Source organism: Gavia stellata, chromosome 35, assembly GCF_030936135.1.
Source record: "Gavia stellata isolate bGavSte3 chromosome 35, bGavSte3.hap2, whole genome shotgun sequence".
Taxonomy (NCBI): Eukaryota; Metazoa; Chordata; class Aves; order Gaviiformes; family Gaviidae; genus Gavia; species Gavia stellata.
In genome coordinates, this window is record NC_082628.1 from 900,192 (window position 1) to 916,352 (window position 16,161).

Here is a 16,161-nt window from a genome sequence, read left to right on the forward strand (position 1 = left end):
ATTTCCTCAACAAAATAAGCGCTCCGAGTCCATTTGAGTGGCCTAACCGGGACCGAGTGAGTTCTGAGCGGGGCCCTTTCCTTCGGTGGCATCTCCGCGCAAGGCTTGCCGCGATTTCGAGGATGCTGCAACAGAAGGGCCATGGGACGCTGAGAGCATCTTGCCACAGAGACGGAGGTGCTCACTTGTCCTGTTTCCTCCTATGTTTCCTCCTAATGTGTATTTTGCCCCGTAAGGCGTATTTTCCCCAAGGCTTTGCACCTCACTCCTATTTTGGCAGCTTGTGCTTTTAAATACACCCAAACGCTGCTTATGCCTTTTGGCCCAGCAGGATGCGGCATTTACACCCCTTTTCTCTATTCCGGCTAGTTTTTGCCCAAAACAGAGCTGGTTTCTCCCCATCCACTAAGTTTTCCAAGCGGGAAGAGTCCTGGGGTGCGTGGCTTTAAATAACTGCCTGGATACGCATCACCGATTGTGATGCCATAAACGGTCACTTGTTGTGTCTCTGGAGTTGGTGCACACTGGGTGCCACTGAGCTCCTCTCGGTGAGAGCTGTCCAGGTGTCCCGGGGGACTCTGGCCCCCTGATTGATCTGGAGGTTCAATTATCCCCCCAAACCGGTGACCGACGTGAGGATGAACCAGAACGGGGCTTACAAAATGACACTTCTGGAAGAGTTACAGGTAGCACAGCCGAAGGGCTGAGCATCCCCCAAACAGGGGGAAAACTCTCCCCGAAATCCCATTGGCATTTCCCTGGAGGGCAGAAGGATGGGCAGGGGGAGATGCTTTGCACTGGGGAGGGCTGCCAGGGGCAGGTTTAGCATCCCTGGTCGCAGCACGGAGGCAAAACGGTGTCTAAGAGAGAAGGAGACTTGCCGGCAGGACGCAAGGGAGCTCTAGACGCCCAGCCCCAACTTTTACCTTCTTCTCATTGCTAAACAGAGGCATGACGAGGAGGCACTGATTGACCAGGGGAGAAGGAGCAACGGTGCCAAGATTCACTATGAGAAGGAGGAGTTGGAAGGTGAGTCTCTGCTGAGATGCTGGTAGAGGGGCCACCAGCCCGGCGCCTTTTCCCGTTGCACAAAGTCCCTACAATGTCCCTCACTCGGTGTGACATCATGTGCAGCAAAACGTGCCATGCTTCTTAATAAAGCAGCACAGTTATTTTCACGTGTTTTAATATTACGGCTTTTCAACAGAGGGAAAAAGCCCCCGCGGAGGTCACGGTGTGAGCTTTAGCCATGGGGGTGGATAATTCACGGCTTGTTTACTCGCAGAGGCCGCTCCTGGCTTGGAGAGGTCTGGAGAATAATTGGACAGCTGCAGGCGCGAGGCTGTGCTTTTCTTCTTTTCTTCTGGAGTTCCTTATCATGGGACTGATTGGATCTTCTCTTGTCGCCTTGTGCCATACAAAGATTTTAAAAAGAATTCCCTTCTGTCACTGCTTAATGAGCAAGGCTGAGTGTTGGCCAGCCCAAGCTGGAATTTGAGAAGAAGTTGGATGCTTTCAGGGCACTTTTGGGGGAGCCATCACTTGTTGTTGCTCTGTTGTTGCAAAGTTCGAGTAAAACAGGCTTGGAAAAAAGGAGAGGTCTGTGACATTCAGGGATCCAGTGAAAACAAAATTGGTGTTTCCTCCTGGGACGGCTGCACTGATTTAACCGTGGTGTCTGCGTCATCCATCTCCCCAATATCGCGAGTGATGCAAATGCTGCTTTTTTGCAGGCCACCGGACCCTGTACGCCGGCGTGCAGATGCCGCTGGTGGGGCAATGCCACCGGCATCACCGACCCCACAAGCAGAAGCATCGGGAACAGGAGGAGGACTGTGCCCCGACGGAGCGGGGCTACCACTGTAAGTCCCGCCACCCCGTTCACTAAACTCCTTGGGGCTACATGGGCGCTGGGGTCTTCTGCAAACAGGTCCATGTGGCTAGTTTGAGTGACTTGCTGTTCTTCCGAGGGAAAGTGGCATTATTTAACAAGATCCTCTTTTTCAAAACTTTCATCTTTTTTTTTTTGAGGTAGTTAAATGTATAATGGATTTAGGCTCATCTTCCTCAGCGGGATGCCTGCTTTAAAAATGGAAATGTGGGGAAGGAAAGCTGCCCATCCTTGTGCAGGGGTGGAATAGATGCTTCTCCTTCTCCGTGGCTCTGTGCAAGCCCCAACAGAGCCAGGGGAGAGGGGCCGGCCCAATATTTGTGGCTGAACTGGTGCCGATCTGATGCCCGCTTTGCATGTGAGCGTGATGGGCCATATTCGAGCGTGGTAACGGGACGGGTCTCTGTGTTCTGCCCCCAGGCACCCCGTCCCAGCGGGTGCAGTTCATCCTCAGGACCAAGGAGGACGAGCAGCATGTCCCTCACGCCTTGTTCACCGAGCTGGATGAGATCTGCGTGAAAGAGGGCGAAGATGCCGAGTGGAAGGAAACGGCAAGGTAAATCCCTGCTGCCGGCTGTGGTGGGAGAGGAGTCCCTGCGCCAGCAGTGCACGCGGGCTCTGCTTTCCGCTCCGCAGGACGCGAAGCTTTTGCAGCTGTAGGTGCCGATGCGAGGAGCCGTCTCCTCTTGCTACCTGTAGCTCTGTTAAAGGGGTTGGAGAGCTGGGGCTGTTTCCTTGCAATGGGGCTGACAGCACCCGATGTCCGCAGGTGGCTGAAGTTTGAGGAGGACGTGGAAGACGGCGGCGAGCGCTGGAGCAAGCCCTATGTGGCCACGCTGTCCTTGCACAGCCTCTTTGAGCTGAGGAGCTGCATCATCAATGGCACGGTGCTGCTGGACATTAGTGCCAACAGCATCGAAGAGATCGCAGGTACTGTGGGTGCCGCGTCCCTCCGGGAACGGTCGAGCTTGGCTCGCCGCTGTGCCCTTCCTTCACAGATCAAACCCTGCCTCATTTTCCTGTGCCATGCTCAGATCTGATCCTGGGCCAGCAAGAACAGCTCACGGAGTTTGACGAGCGCACGCGGGCAAAAATTGGAGAAGTTCTTTTGAAGAAGCACCACCATCAGAACGAGAAGAAAAGAAACAACCTTCTCCGCTCGTTTGCTGATGTGAGCAAGAAGGGGTCGGACCTGCACCTCCTCGACAAGCCAGGTGAGGGTTCCTGCAGGGCTTTGGCACCCGGTGAAGGTTTCTGCAGGGCTTTGGCAGCAGATGAGGGTTTCTGCAGGGCTTTGGCCCCATTAGGTTTGTCCTAGCAAAGGAGAAGCATCCCAATTGCTCCTTGTCCGTCTTTCTGAGTGTCTTTCTTTTTTCTACCAGCTCAAACACTTACCCCTCATCCTTCTCCCACCACTGTGGAAGCTAAAAATGGGGTGAACCATGAGACCAGCACAACGGATTTAAGCAAGGTGAGACACTCATAGCTTTCTTAGGCCTTCAGGGCCGAATTTGCTATTGCAACCTTGGCTGCAGAGGGAGCTGCAGGGTGCTGTGGGCTTTGCTTTTGGGGTAATTGCCTGAAAATGGCTTGTCGTGCCCAGGCGGAGCTGCACTTCATGAAGAAAATTCCCAGCGGGGCTGAAGCGTCCAACGTGCTCGTAGGAGAGCTGGATTTCCTTCGCCAGCCCATCGTGGCATTTGTCCGCCTGACCCCGGCTGTCCTCCTCTCGGGCATGACGGAAGTTCCCATCCCAACAAGGTCTGAACGAGAAGCACAAAGTTTTTATTTCAAACCCCCCCAACAAAACATCAGATGGCATGCACCAGTTTGGCATCCCAAGGGAACAAGGCCAGCGGGAGCCAGCACGTTTCTGCCAGCCACGTCTCCTTGCCTTCATTTCCCCCTTCCCTGCTGTAGCTTTTAAACCCATTGGCCAACGTGAATGAGAGTTGGCCCCAAAATGAAATTTGCGATGGGTTTTGATGAATTTCCAATTCATCACCGGAGTCGGTGAGCCTCCGTGTCCCCTCTCGAGCCGTGCTCTGGGCTGGGAGCTGCCAGGGATTTCCTTGGGTGCTCTTTGAGCCATGACACGTTCGTCTCTCTCCTTTTGTTTGTCTTGCCCAGGTTCCTGTTTGTTTTGCTTGGACCAGAAGGAAAAGCCCATCAGTACCATGAGATCGGCAGGTCCATGGCTACTATCATGACGGATGAGGTGCGACGTGAGAAGGGATATCTCTGAGTCATTTTTGGCTTTCTTCACCTCTCCCTGTCTCTGTAGTAGTGAGGAAGAGCGTTTGCTGTCCCCGCTGCCGGCAGCTCTCCAAATAGCCCACCCTTCGTTCGCACCCCAAAGCAAACACGCACGTTTGCATCCCCCCACATCCTGGAGGCTGAAATCCCACCCGGGGTGCATCCTGCACCTCGTCCTTCTCCCCGGGGTCCCCAGCACGCTGTCCCCAGTGGTGGCATTGCCAGGGCCAGTAAAACTTGTCCTCTTTAAGCAACAGGCTGCGGTGTGCCATGGGGGATGGGGGGCCTCGTGGAGGAGAGGATTACAAGGAACACGATGGACAGATTTTTCCTTTTGGGGGAATACTTCCTGCCATTGCCAGCAGGAAATTTGGGGGAAATTATCTTGCGTTTAGCCAAGTGCTTATTGCACTGCTTAGGGCATGCGAGATGGGTTGTCCTCTGAGCAGGTTGTCTCCTACGGGCAGGTTTTCCATGACGTCGCCTATAAAGCCAAGAACCGGGCTGACCTCGTGGCCGGCATCGATGAGTTTCTGGATCAGGTCACGGTCTTGCCGCCTGGAGAGTGGGATCCATCGATCCGAATCGAGCCCCCGAAAAACGTCCCTTCGCAGGTGGGTGCTGCGGTGGAGGGAGGTGCGAGGGGGATGGGCAGGACGGCAGGCAGCTGGGGATGCTGTTCAGGGCTCCAGATTCACAAGGTCCCTATTTGACACAGTCACATGGCCAGACCAGAAGCAAAACAAGCCAGTGGTTACAAATAGCTGTCTTTCTTATTTCCATTTGAACAGGAAAAAAGGAAGATGCCAGGAGCTCTCGATGACAGTGCTTCTGACAGTGAGCCAGAGAAGCACAGCGGTCCTGAACTGGAGCGGACGGGAAGGTGCAAGCTTTGATAGTTTGGGGTGTTTTTTTTCTGCTTGCCTCCCAAATCTGAGCATGCACCTTGCCTTTGAGCAGGTTTTTGGGGTTTTTTGGTTCAGTGAAGGGGCTCCACATGCCCAGCTGGGTCCCTGGGCTGGGCAGGTGGGAGATGTGGGCAGCTGGGCTCAGCCACAGCATCAGTGCACACAGGTTTTCTTGATTTGGGGTGGAAGCAGATGTGCAAATACCTCCAGGTAGAGCTCTGCTGCTTCTCAGAGCAAGGGAGTGTTGCAGTAAGAGGGGATGGGCTCTCAGGTTAGGTCTTGTTTTTTCTTTTTTCTTCTTTTTATTTTTGTTGTTGGAGGGCATTTTGGCGTGCCTCAGCTTCTAGTGGGTGTAAAAAGGGAGAAGGAGACGGCTTCTTTTCAGCACTGAAAATTACTCCATGCTTGTGATTGCCCTTCTGCAGCCAAGAAAAGTCCATGTGGTCTTGCAGGAGAACTGTCTCTATTTTGTCCTTCTTCCAGGCTCTTTGGAGGTTTGATCCTGGATGTGAAGCGAAAAGCCCCGTGGTTCTGGAGCGACTTTCGGGATGGTCTGAGGCTGCAGTGTCTGGCGTCCTTCCTCTTCCTCTACTGTGCCTGCATGTCCCCTGTCATCACCTTCGGGGGACTGCTGGGGGAGGCGACCGATGGCCACATAGTGAGCAGCTCTCTCTGTTGGGTGGCACGGGGGAGGATAAAACTCATGCAAAAGTCCTTGCTGCAGTGAGTTTGCTCTGGGTTTTTTTTCCCCCTAATGCTTTCTGTACTCACTGCTGCCTCTCTTCCCCGGACAGAGTGCCATGGAGTCGCTGCTGGGCGCCTCCATGACCGGCGTGGTGTTTTCCCTCTTTGCTGGCCAACCTCTCACCATCCTCGGCAGCACCGGACCCGTGCTCGTCTTTGAGAAGATCCTCTACAAATTCTGCAAGTAAGGCTGGTTGCTGCGGCCGGGTGCTGTGAGAGCCTTCAGAAGGCAGCGGGGATGGAGAAAAGATGTTTGTCTTTCATTTCTCTCAGCGGCAGTTGTTCGATTGAAGTTGTCTTGTGTGTCACAGATGCTGCACGCTGCTGCTTTAGTATGCGATGGTGCGAGAGCCCTGGCTCTCTGAAGGATGGATGGGGTCATTTGGGGGTTTTAGGCTTAAAGCGAAGCAGCTGGAGGAGGAGAAACCACAAGGATGTGGATGCCCAAGATGGGCTGCACAAGGAAGAGGAGACAAATCACTCTGGTTTGGGAATGGGGGAAGATTTGCTTCCCTCTGAGTACAAAACAAGGCACTTCTTAGCCTGATTGTTGCTGGAAGTGGAAATACAGTTTGCTCAGGTAGCCAAATAGTCTACTGCTGAAATGTTGTGAGTTTGGATGATTTCATTGAAAAAGTAGGAGTTTTTCATGTGAAATGGGTATTTTCCATGACAGTCCTTCTGCTGTGATGACTTCGATGTGAGATGAACCACCCTTATTGCAATTTAAATTTATCATTAAGCCCCAACTTGGAGCCTCTTGCTGGCCTTTCCACCCTTGGTTTTATTTTGGTTTCCCAGGGAGTACACGCTCTCCTATCTCTCTCTGCGGGCATGCATCGGGCTGTGGACCGCCTTCTTCTGCATCGTGCTGGTGGCCACCGACGCCAGCTCTTTGGTGTGCTACATCACCCGCTTCACCGAAGAAGCCTTCGCCTCCCTCATCTGCCTCATCTTCATCTACGAGGCTCTAGAGAAGCTGAGTCACCTGCGGGAGACCTACCCTGTGCACATGCACAGCCAGCTCGACTTCCTCACCATCGACTAGTGGGTTTTTTCCTCCTAAAACGCCCCTGCCCCTTGGCAGGAGCTCAGGGCTGCACCTGCATCGCCTCTCCCTTACCCGTGTCTTGGCTTCTCTCCTCCCAGCTGTAAGTGTGAGGCACCGACGCATCCCAGCAATGAAACCCTGCGTTTCTGGGAGAGCAACAAGATCAACGTGTCTGGCATCGCCTGGGAAAACCTCACGGTGACCGTAAGTGCCCCGAGCCACTGCTTCCTCGTGCCGCGGCCACGGGGCCCAGGGGCATTCGCGTGGTGCACAAGTCGGAGCCCTTCAGGTGGTGATGGGCTTCCAGCTGTGCTAGTGCTGCTCTGAAAAGTCATTGCTTACATCTAATGGGTGGTTTTAACCTGCTTGGTCCTGGGAAGGAGCGTCCACCTTGTCCAGTCCACCTTGTGCCCAACATCGTGGGTAATAACTGTCCGCCTCCTCAACGCGGTGGCAGGACAATATTTCTGACCGGCAGCAGAAATAACCCCCTCGTTATGCAAGGTTTCCTTGCCGCACGTGCACTGCCTTTGTGTCCTGATGCTCTGTTTCTCCAGGAATGTCGGTATTTGCATGGAGAGTTTCAAGGACCTGCCTGTGGACCCAATGGCCCCTACACGCCTGACGTCCTCTTCTGGTGCTGCATCCTCTTCTTCTCCACCTTTGTGCTGTCGAGCTTACTGAAGAAGTTTAAGACCAGCCGATACTTCCCAACCAGAGTAGGTAGAAGACGGTGGCCAGCAGCAGTCTCCACGCTCATTTCCCAAAATGGCTTTCCTGGAGCACTAAGCAGTATTTGCCACCACTCGGTCGAGCTGGGAAACGTTGACCTTGAAGGCCAAGCTCTCCATCAGCGTGGACGTCCCTCACTCATTTCCATGAGCGCAAAAGGATCGTAGCATTTCCCACCTGCCTGGCAACCTGTCCTGGAGCCATCTCTTGCTCAGGCAGTGGGAAATCAGGTCTTCCACAGTTACTTTTTTTCACCTTCTGTGCATTATGTGCTCAAGGGGAAGGCTGATTCAGCTGAGGAGCTGCCATAGCAAACGACACTATTTCTTCCTTTTGAGGAGCAAATGATGCCTCAGTGCCTTATTCCCGTTTTAGCTGTGAGCGTGGCTGTCGTGGCAGACATCTGCTTCCTTCTTTTGTAATTTTTTTTTTTTTTTTAAGGTTTCAATTAAGACAACCCTTTTCCACCTAATTAAACATTTTGTATTGCCTGGCACCAGATCTCACAGGCACAAACACAGCAACGGTATCTAACCAAGGGATTTGGCTGCATGTCCTCAGCATGGAGGGGTTTTGTTAACCGGTCTTAATGGCGTTGACGTCCCTCACTTTTCCATGTCATGTTGTGGCCCCCTTTGCGACGCCCCCTTCAGCTCTGGTTTCTTGCCCCAGGTACGGTCCACAGTAAGCGACTTTGCTGTTTTCCTCACCATCGTCGTCATGGTGCTCATGGACTTCATGATTGGGATCCCATCACCGAAGCTCCACGTCCCCCATATGTTCAAGGTAACGGGGTGTTTTGGCAGGGAGCTGGTTTCAGCCCTTGGGGATGCCACAAGGTGATGCCGGGGCAGGACAGGGCTGAGTCCGGAGGAGATGCTGGTGGTGCGACCATCTCCTCTTCTGCCTCCAAGCGCATTGTTTCCTTCGGGAAAGGAGAAGACAGCCCCAAAACTAGATACCTCCAGGAGAAGTATCTGTAGGTGCTTGCAAAGAGGGCAGCGGCAGTGCTGAACCCCAGGGTGACGTGAAGCCAGGGCTGGGAGGTGCTCTGACATGGGAATGGAGGGGAAAAGCAAAGCCAGTGAGGTGGCTGGGCTGGGAGATGATGCTGATGTGTGTGCTTTGTTGCAGCCTACCAGAGACGACCGCGGGTGGTTCATCAGCCCCGTAGGACCCAACCCTTGGTGGACGGTGTTGGCTGCGCTCATCCCAGCTCTGCTCTGCACCATCTTGATCTTCATGGACCAGCAGATCACTGCTGTTATTGTGAACAGGAAGGAGCACAGGCTGAAGGTAAGGGGCTGCAAGAGATGAGCCCATCCCCAACCCACTCCGGGCTGCAGGCACGGGGAGAAGCTCCTATTCCAAATGCTTTGGGAAGGCATTGGTTTGGGAAAACGTCAGGCTGCGTGGCAGGATGCTCTCCTGCATTAATGATGACACAGGGAGCAAACGACAGGGAGTTCAGATGAGCAGCCTTTCAGAGGAGCAAATTAATCTTGGAGCAATAGAGAAGCGTGGTTTTGTTTTAAAATGTCAGCAGTGAATGGGGGATCGAATTGTGTTGACGCGCTGCCAGGGATAACTCAGAGTCACATCCTACTTGCAAGTGGTGGAAATTTCTTTATAAAGGAAAAAACCCGGTCTCTTTTTTTCTTTTGAGAAGTAGCTATCGCACAACCAAATCCACTTTGTCTGAACTCCTGCCACCTTTTCATGCAAGGGGCTTGCACAAAGAGCAGATACCTCCTTATTTGTTTCCAAGGCGTGTTTTAAATTCTCAAGAAGTTGACTTGCGCTCTAGCGGGGTTTGAGCCTGACTTGCGACGTTGTCCTTGCTCTTGTGCTGTGGGACGCTCATCTCCTTGTTTTGCTTCCCGCAGAAAGGATGTGGGTACCACCTGGACCTTTTCATGGTGGCCGTGATGCTCGGGGTGTGCTCCGTGATGGGGCTGCCCTGGTTTGTGGCTGCCACCGTCCTGTCCATCACCCACGTGAATAGCCTCAAAGTCGAGTCTGAGTGCGCAGCTCCAGGAGAACAACCCAAGTTTCTGGGGATACGAGAGCAGAGAGTCACTGGCTCCATGATCTTTGTGCTCATGGGCTGCTCTGTCTTCTTCACTTCTGTGTTAAAGGTAAGAGGAAAATGCAAAACACCCAACAGCCACGAGCTTTTTGGAGGTTACCCAAAACCAGTCCCCTCTCTCCAGGCCCGAGCAGCTGTGGAGTGGAGGAGGAGGTGATCCCAAACCTTGGGGCTTGACCCACAGTGGGAAGCAGCCTCCTCGCTTACGCTTTCCAGCCGTTCAGCACGTTATCGATGGCAATTTGCTCCCCCAAATGCCTCAGCACAGCCGTTCCAGTAGCTAAACACACTGAAATCATCTCCATGGGCTTCCTTGCGTGTTCCTCCCACAAGATAATCTCCTCGCTAGGCTAAGAGGAGGCACGTCGCTTTTGCTTGTTGCTACAAGAATAAGGAGAAAGGTTTTTCTACCGTCACAGAACGTGGCATATGGTAGCATGGTCGCCTGTTTTCCTCCAACCTTTCTGGAAGATAGGATTCTGCTGATGAAAGATAACTCCAACGGTCAGCCTAAAGCAGAGCGTTAGCTCACTCGCAGGCACAAAAGCTCTGCTGGTTAAAATCCGACACGTCTCTAACCCTGTGGAAACTGGAAAGCTGTAGGCAATTTGAGGCAGTGCCTGTAGAAGAGAGTGGTACTACTGAAAATGCAATTTAAAAAAATAAATGATTGCATTCTTTCTTTCAGTTTATACCAATGCCTGTGCTTTACGGCGTCTTTCTCTACATGGGCGTGTCGTCGCTCGGAGAAATTCAGGTACGGACTTTTTTACAGCGTGCAGCATGTCCGCTGCCTGGTATTTCATCTCCGTAGAAGCAGGAAAAAAGCAGCGGCATGGGAAAAAAACCTCTCGGAAAGCAAGCAATGAAAATATTTTGTGTACGAAAAAGATTGGAGGAGGCACAGGAGGTCTATAGGGCTGGGAGGACCGGGCAAGTTGAGCGCTCCCTGTTTAAACACAGGTTAGGGCAGGCCAGTGTTTGGTTAGGTGAAAATGGGGGAGTTGAGTGCACAGGGAAGGCAATTTCTACCACTGGTGGAAATCCTTGCTGGGGGATTCAGTGGGCCAAGACAAGCTAATCATAGAATAACGTGGCATAATTGCACGTGGGTGGGCAGCTCTCACGGGCAAGCTGGTTTCTAGCTGGAGCGAAGGGAAAATGGGTGCTGCTCCCAGGAGGAGCATAGTGGGATCCACGATTTCTCATGGCGAGCGAGATCCTGAAAACTCCCTCCACGTCTCAAGAGGGCCAGAAGCTTTCCGCAGTCCCAAGGTGGCAACTTTTCCACTTCGATTTTGCAGTTCTTCGATCGCTTGAAGCTGTTTTGGATGCCGGCGAAACACCAGCCGGATTTCATCTACCTGCGGCACGTCCCCTTGCGAAAGGTGCACTTCTTCACCGTGATCCAGCTGATCTGCCTCGTCCTGCTCTGGGCCATCAAGGTGTCCCGTGCCGCCATCGTCTTTCCCATGATGGTAAGAGGCGGTGCCGCTCGGCACAGGGATGTTTGCCGCGTTGGAGTGAGATGTAGCACCACCTCTGGCCTCACCGCATCTTCCCTCTATTTCGTGCAGGTTTTGGCTCTTGTATTTGTCCGGAAAGCCATGGATTTCTGCTTCTCAAAGCGAGAGCTCAGCTTCCTGGATGACCTTATGCCAGAGAGCAAGAAGAAGAAGTTGGACGGTGCCAAAAACGAAGCCAATGAAGAAGAGGTAACGCTTGCTGGGCGCTCGGGGCTGGACATCTCCCTCGGGCTGTGAGATTGCCTGTTTCTAGCACAGCTTGTCTTTACATGTTGGGGCAAGATCAGAACTCAAAAGAAACAGATCCTAATAGCCTGGATCCCACATCTTAACCTTTTTTTTCCCTGAATGAGCAGTGAGCTTAACACTTGAATAGAGGTATAATTTTTTAAATGAGTCATTTATAATAACAGATGATGATGATGATGATGATGATGGAAAGATTGGCTCGTAACAGTGTTTTTAACGCCCCCCCCCAAAAAAATTCAGAGTGAAAGGTCTTTACCCTGCTGCGCTAATAGCTAAAGGTGCCACGAGTCAGAAGGAGAGGGCAGCATGCAATGTTTTTGCTGGGTGTTCAGGTTTTTTCCACTTGGATCCAAGACAGAGAACTTGATTTGTCCCTTTTTTCCGTCAGGAGTCCCCGAAAATGATGGAAGCTGCTGCTGCTGCCGGTTCAGTTCTGCTGAAACTGGGCAAGACCAGCAACTTGGATATCCCAAAGCAAAGCAGGGACAGGTAAAGCCCCACCAAGTGCCAGGACCCCCGGCAAGATTAGTTGGAAGGTGTTTGGCACAATTTTTTCCACTTGCATCTTTCTTGAGCGTCCCATAGAAAGCAGCAGTCAGCTTGGTGGGAAAATCACATCTACGGGCAGGGCTGCAGGAGGGGATCGCAGGGCTCTGCCTCCAAGCAGAGTGGCTGCACAACTCCCATCTGACCCCAAAAAGTCGCATCCTCAGTGACTTTAGGGTAGCTGGAGATCCTCATACGTAAAAACGAGGAGTTGCAGGCATGATCTGTACCAGCAGTGGCTTAGGAGCCCACTCCAAGGCTAAACGCCCGCAAGAGCCTTTGCACGGAGCTGTAGCTCTGCAGCTCTCAGGCTTGCCTCGCAAAACTCCTCATCCAGCAAAACCTGCCGTGCTTATGCTGAGCTTTGATTCTCGGGGCCCCGCTGTTCCTCTTGCTGATGCTAACGCACTTGGTGGCATCAGTTCCCGTAGTCACGGATTGCTCTGTAAAATATTTATTGCAGGACTGATCCTTGCGAGATTAATATCTCGGAGGAAGTGTTGAAAACGAGCGTGTGGAAGGCTCTCACTATGAACACAGAAACAGTCTGAATCCGGGGAGGAAAGAGGTAAAGGATTGCATGTGAACGTGACCGTGCTCCTCTGCAAGCGACGGCGCATGCCTACAGTTTTCCCGTGCTTCGGCAGGCAGTACCGAGCAAACGGCCCGTCCCTGGGAACAGGCAGCGAGGACCGTGGCATGCAAACCAGCTTGTCACTGCCAGGGTGGTCCCACGAACAGGGTTGAACCAGCAGCAGCCGGCAGGTCTTCCACTGATGGTGCTCTCCCTCTTTTTGTCTTTTTTCCCCCCAGTTTTGCTATTTAGGAGCCTCGGCTTTGAAGGGGAGGAGTGAGAACGTGACTCAGGGACGTGCCAACGCAGAGACGGGGAGATACCGCTGTTTTCCAGTTGGAGGATTCCCATTAAAGCCATGTCGATGTTTTCAGTTCTCCTTGGTGTGCTTCAGGCATTCAGTATCTCTAGACCAGCAAACTGAGGTGTACGTGCCAGTCAATGGGAGTTCGGTGTCGTGAAGTTCCCGTGTGTACGTGCGTGTGGTGGTGTGGGTTTGTAGTGGTAGAGGGACTGCTGCCGCTTTATCATTCAGTGCTGTTTTCCTTCCTTTTACCTCCCTGGCACTCTGTAGTTTTTTCTTCTCCCCTGTCCTTGCAAAGTCTCTTCTCTCCCAGGGTGGGATGAGCCGGGAGGAAAGCGGCAAGATGCCTTTTCCTTCTCCCTTCCCCTGCCGCTATGCAGGAAGAAGCTGTGAAGCAGAGATGGCTCTCGTGCTCTCTTGAGGTTTTGGGGCGGGGGGTCGTTGGGCTGTGGTGTCACCTCAGGCACATGCGGTCGAGTCGGCTGGCCGTGGAGCCTGGGAGGAGAGGACAAGCCAGAAGAAAAGGTCCCCTTGCAGCCCTGCATCTTGCTGTGGGCTCCTCAGCACGTGCTCCAGGCTCTCGGCGTCTGCAACTGGTGCCTCGTGCCCAGCTGGGACAGGTGCACGAGCCCTCCTGCCATCGGCTTGTCCCATCCTCTGCGGGAGCCTGTTCGTGCATGAAGCCAACCCCAAATGCCAAGGGCAAGTTGTTGCTCCTTGCAAACGGGTGGGGAAAAGAAACTACAGAATTGCTCTGTAAGGAAGAAAGGGGTACATCCCCAAGCAGGGCCAAAATCAGACGGCTTTTACGGGATGGGGTTTTGCAAGCTGTAGGTTGACTTTTGCCAGCGTGGCATGGTGACTGTCGGAGGGGACAGCTGCTGTCCTGCAGCGCCGCGGGAGCGGTTCCCGAGAAAAGGGAGGCAGAAGCAGCTGAAGGAGTTGAAGCCTTAGGCCGCAAGAGCTGAGCAGCTCCGGGTATTCCAAAGTATTTTTCCAACCGTGTCCCCGCCTGGCCAGGGAAGTCAGTGGAGGAGGTGGTGCGTCTGGCTCCCTCTGTATAGTGTGCTGGAGGTGAGGAAAGGATTAAGGAAGAGAGAGGTCAGAGGAAGGAGGAGGGGAGTGTGTGTGGGGCTGTGCTGAGGGTGGGGTTTGGAGTAAGTGGAGGGAGAGGCTGGGGAAGAGCCCCAGGCCGGAGCTGGAAGCCAAGGGAAGGTGATGTCCCTCTGGGAGAATTAAGGGCTCGGCCTCCAGGTTGGACCTGGGGATGGGGTGCTGGGTGGTACAGGTATAATTGGGGGGCATGAGTGGGGGTAGGGGTCCCTCTCCGGAGGCAGCCAGCTCGAGCTGTCACCCGAGAACTCCTCAAAGAGGGATGGGAAACCTTCCCTGGGACTCTGCCTTCTCAGCGGGATCCCAGGGTCGGCCCCTGTTAGGGTGGCCGGCGTGGGTAAATCCCTAAGAGTGGTGAAGGTGCCTTCCGAGTGCCGCTTGGTGTTGGAGGCGAAGCTTTGGGTGCTTTGGGATTCGTACGACTGCCATCTGCTCAGGAGGGAAGGATGGGGGGAGAAAAGGTGGTTTAATGCACATGGTGGCATCTGGCAGCCTCCCTGCAGGAGGTGGCCAGGGCAGGGGCTGTGTCCTGCAAAGTACTTCACTGTGTGGAGCATCCTCCAGAAAAGCCGTAATAAATCCATAGAAATAATTTTGGGTTTCAGGGGGTCTGCCAAGCCCGGCCAGGCTTGTTCCTGACATCAGGTATATGCACTATCCCGTCCCATATCATTTGCCCGACGTCTTGCTCGGCTGCGGTGGGTTCGTGCCTCCGCCCTGGTCCCTGCTTGCTGCTCCTGGGAGGGAGCGTGGTGCTGCCCCGAGGTTTCGCTCAACCTCCTCCAGCTCCAGGATGGAGAGCTGATGTTGAGGTTCACGGCAGAAGGTCCCCAAAGGCTTTTCCTGCCACGCAGCCGCCAGCGTGGAGTGGGGCTCAGCACCGTGCCCGAAGCATGGCCCCCTCCTGACTCTGCCCCGCCACGTCCCCGTGCAGCCCGTCTCTGGGCTGAGACAGCCGAGAAATCCTGGGGGGGACATGGCAATGTCCCTGCGTGGGCTGGTAGAGAGCCAGAAGGGAGCTCGTCTGGACAAATACAGAAGAACGAGGCACATTGTAATAGTGAGGCTGCCCAATCGTCACCCTTTATTTGCTGAAAACCAGACTGCTGGGTGCCTGTCAGCAAGCACTCATTACTCTGGTTTGATTTCTTCAGAGGTTGGTAGTACAGAAGGGAGGAAAAGGCACTCACCTTCTGCAAAGAGAACCGTTCCCCGAAAAGTCGGACCTTCCTCCTTTGCTCCAGTGATTTCCGATTTCAGTTTTACAAGCAATTACTGCTTTCAGCCTCCCAACAAAAGCAGCTTCGAAGCAGCCAACCGGAGCTTTGTGCTTAGGAAATAGTGCTAAGCGGAACAACTCTGGCTGCTCCAAAACTCCAAAGTGAGCGATGCAAAGCTCGGCATCCCCTTGCCCAGCCCAGTTTTGACAATGTGATGTTTTGCAGGCACCTGTCAGCAGCGGAGAAGGACAGAGAGGGAAGGCAAAGCGTTTGCAAGTGCTGGTGCCCATGCTGGGATGGGATAAACTGCTTTCCGGAGGCTTCTCCCCTTCCTGCTCCATCCCATCCCAAGGCCACAGGTCCGCAACCCCACAGCTCTACGAAACCCTTAACTCCTCCAGCAATTTCCTCAACAAAATAAGCGCTCCGAGTCCATTTGAGTGGCCTAACCGGGACCGAGTGAGTTCTGAGCGGGGCCCTTTCCTTCGGTGGCATCTCCGCGCAAGGCTTGCCGTGATTTCGAGGATGCTGCAACAGAAGGGCCATGGGACGCTGAGAGCATCTTGCCGCAGAGACGGAGGTGCTCACTTGTCCTGTTTCCTCCTATGTTTCCTCCTAATGCGTATTTTGCCCCGTAAGGCATATTTTCCCCAAGGCTTTGCACCTCTCTCGTATTTTGGCAGCTTGTGCTTTTAAATACACCCAAACGCTGCTTATGCCTTTTGGCCCAGCAGGATGCGGCATTTACACCCCTTTTCTCTATTCCGGCTAGTTTTTGCCCAAAACAGAGCTGGTTTCTCCCCATCCACTAAGTTTTCCAAGCGGGAAGAGTCCTGGGGTGCGTGGCTTTAAATAACTGCCTGGATACGCATCACCGATTGTGATGCCATAAACGGTCACTTGTTGTGTCTCTGGAGTTGGTGCACACTGGGTGCCACTGAGCTCCTCTCGGTGAGAG

General features: G+C 53.5%; 1 protein-coding gene across 2 annotated transcripts; it reads left to right on the forward strand.

Moving 5' to 3' along the window:
• The first annotated feature begins 941 nt into the window (after window positions 1–941).
• On the forward strand, window positions 942–13,934 carry LOC132320394 (electroneutral sodium bicarbonate exchanger 1-like). 2 transcript variants are annotated; one of them, XM_059832691.1, is made up of 23 exons: window positions 942–1,029; window positions 1,734–1,862; window positions 2,312–2,447; window positions 2,661–2,821; window positions 2,926–3,105; window positions 3,274–3,362; window positions 3,495–3,652; window positions 4,022–4,109; window positions 4,615–4,761; window positions 4,939–5,030; window positions 5,539–5,713; window positions 5,850–5,983; window positions 6,601–6,846; window positions 6,949–7,054; window positions 7,408–7,569; window positions 8,255–8,368; window positions 8,717–8,878; window positions 9,469–9,720; window positions 10,360–10,428; window positions 10,976–11,149; window positions 11,249–11,386; window positions 11,835–11,935; window positions 12,456–12,543. In XM_059832691.1, the coding sequence occupies exons 2-23, from the start codon at window positions 1,763–1,765 to the stop codon at window positions 12,541–12,543; spliced, it is 3,072 nt and encodes a 1,023-aa protein (XP_059688674.1). In that variant the 5' UTR covers window positions 942–1,029; window positions 1,734–1,762. The 2 variants fall into 2 exon arrangements, with proteins under 2 accessions (XP_059688674.1, XP_059688675.1); XM_059832692.1 differs by lacking the exons at window positions 11,835–11,935; window positions 12,456–12,543 and adding an exon at window positions 13,908–13,934 and having other exon boundaries at window positions 1,734–1,837; window positions 2,275–2,447.
• Window positions 13,935–16,161: the final 2,227 nt, after the last annotated feature.

Bases quoted from the DNA above. Each gene is read 5' to 3' on its own strand.
- LOC132320394 (XM_059832691.1), top strand. From the start codon at position 1,763: ATGCCGCTGGTGGGGCAATGCCACCGGCATCACCGACCCCACAAGCAG. The intron at 4,110-4,614 runs GTGCGACGTGAG...TCCTACGGGCAG, and splicing joins CTACTATCATGACGGATGAG to GTTTTCCATGACGTCGCCTA. The intron at 5,984-6,600 runs GTAAGGCTGGTT...TTGGTTTCCCAG, and splicing joins ATCCTCTACAAATTCTGCAA to GGAGTACACGCTCTCCTATC.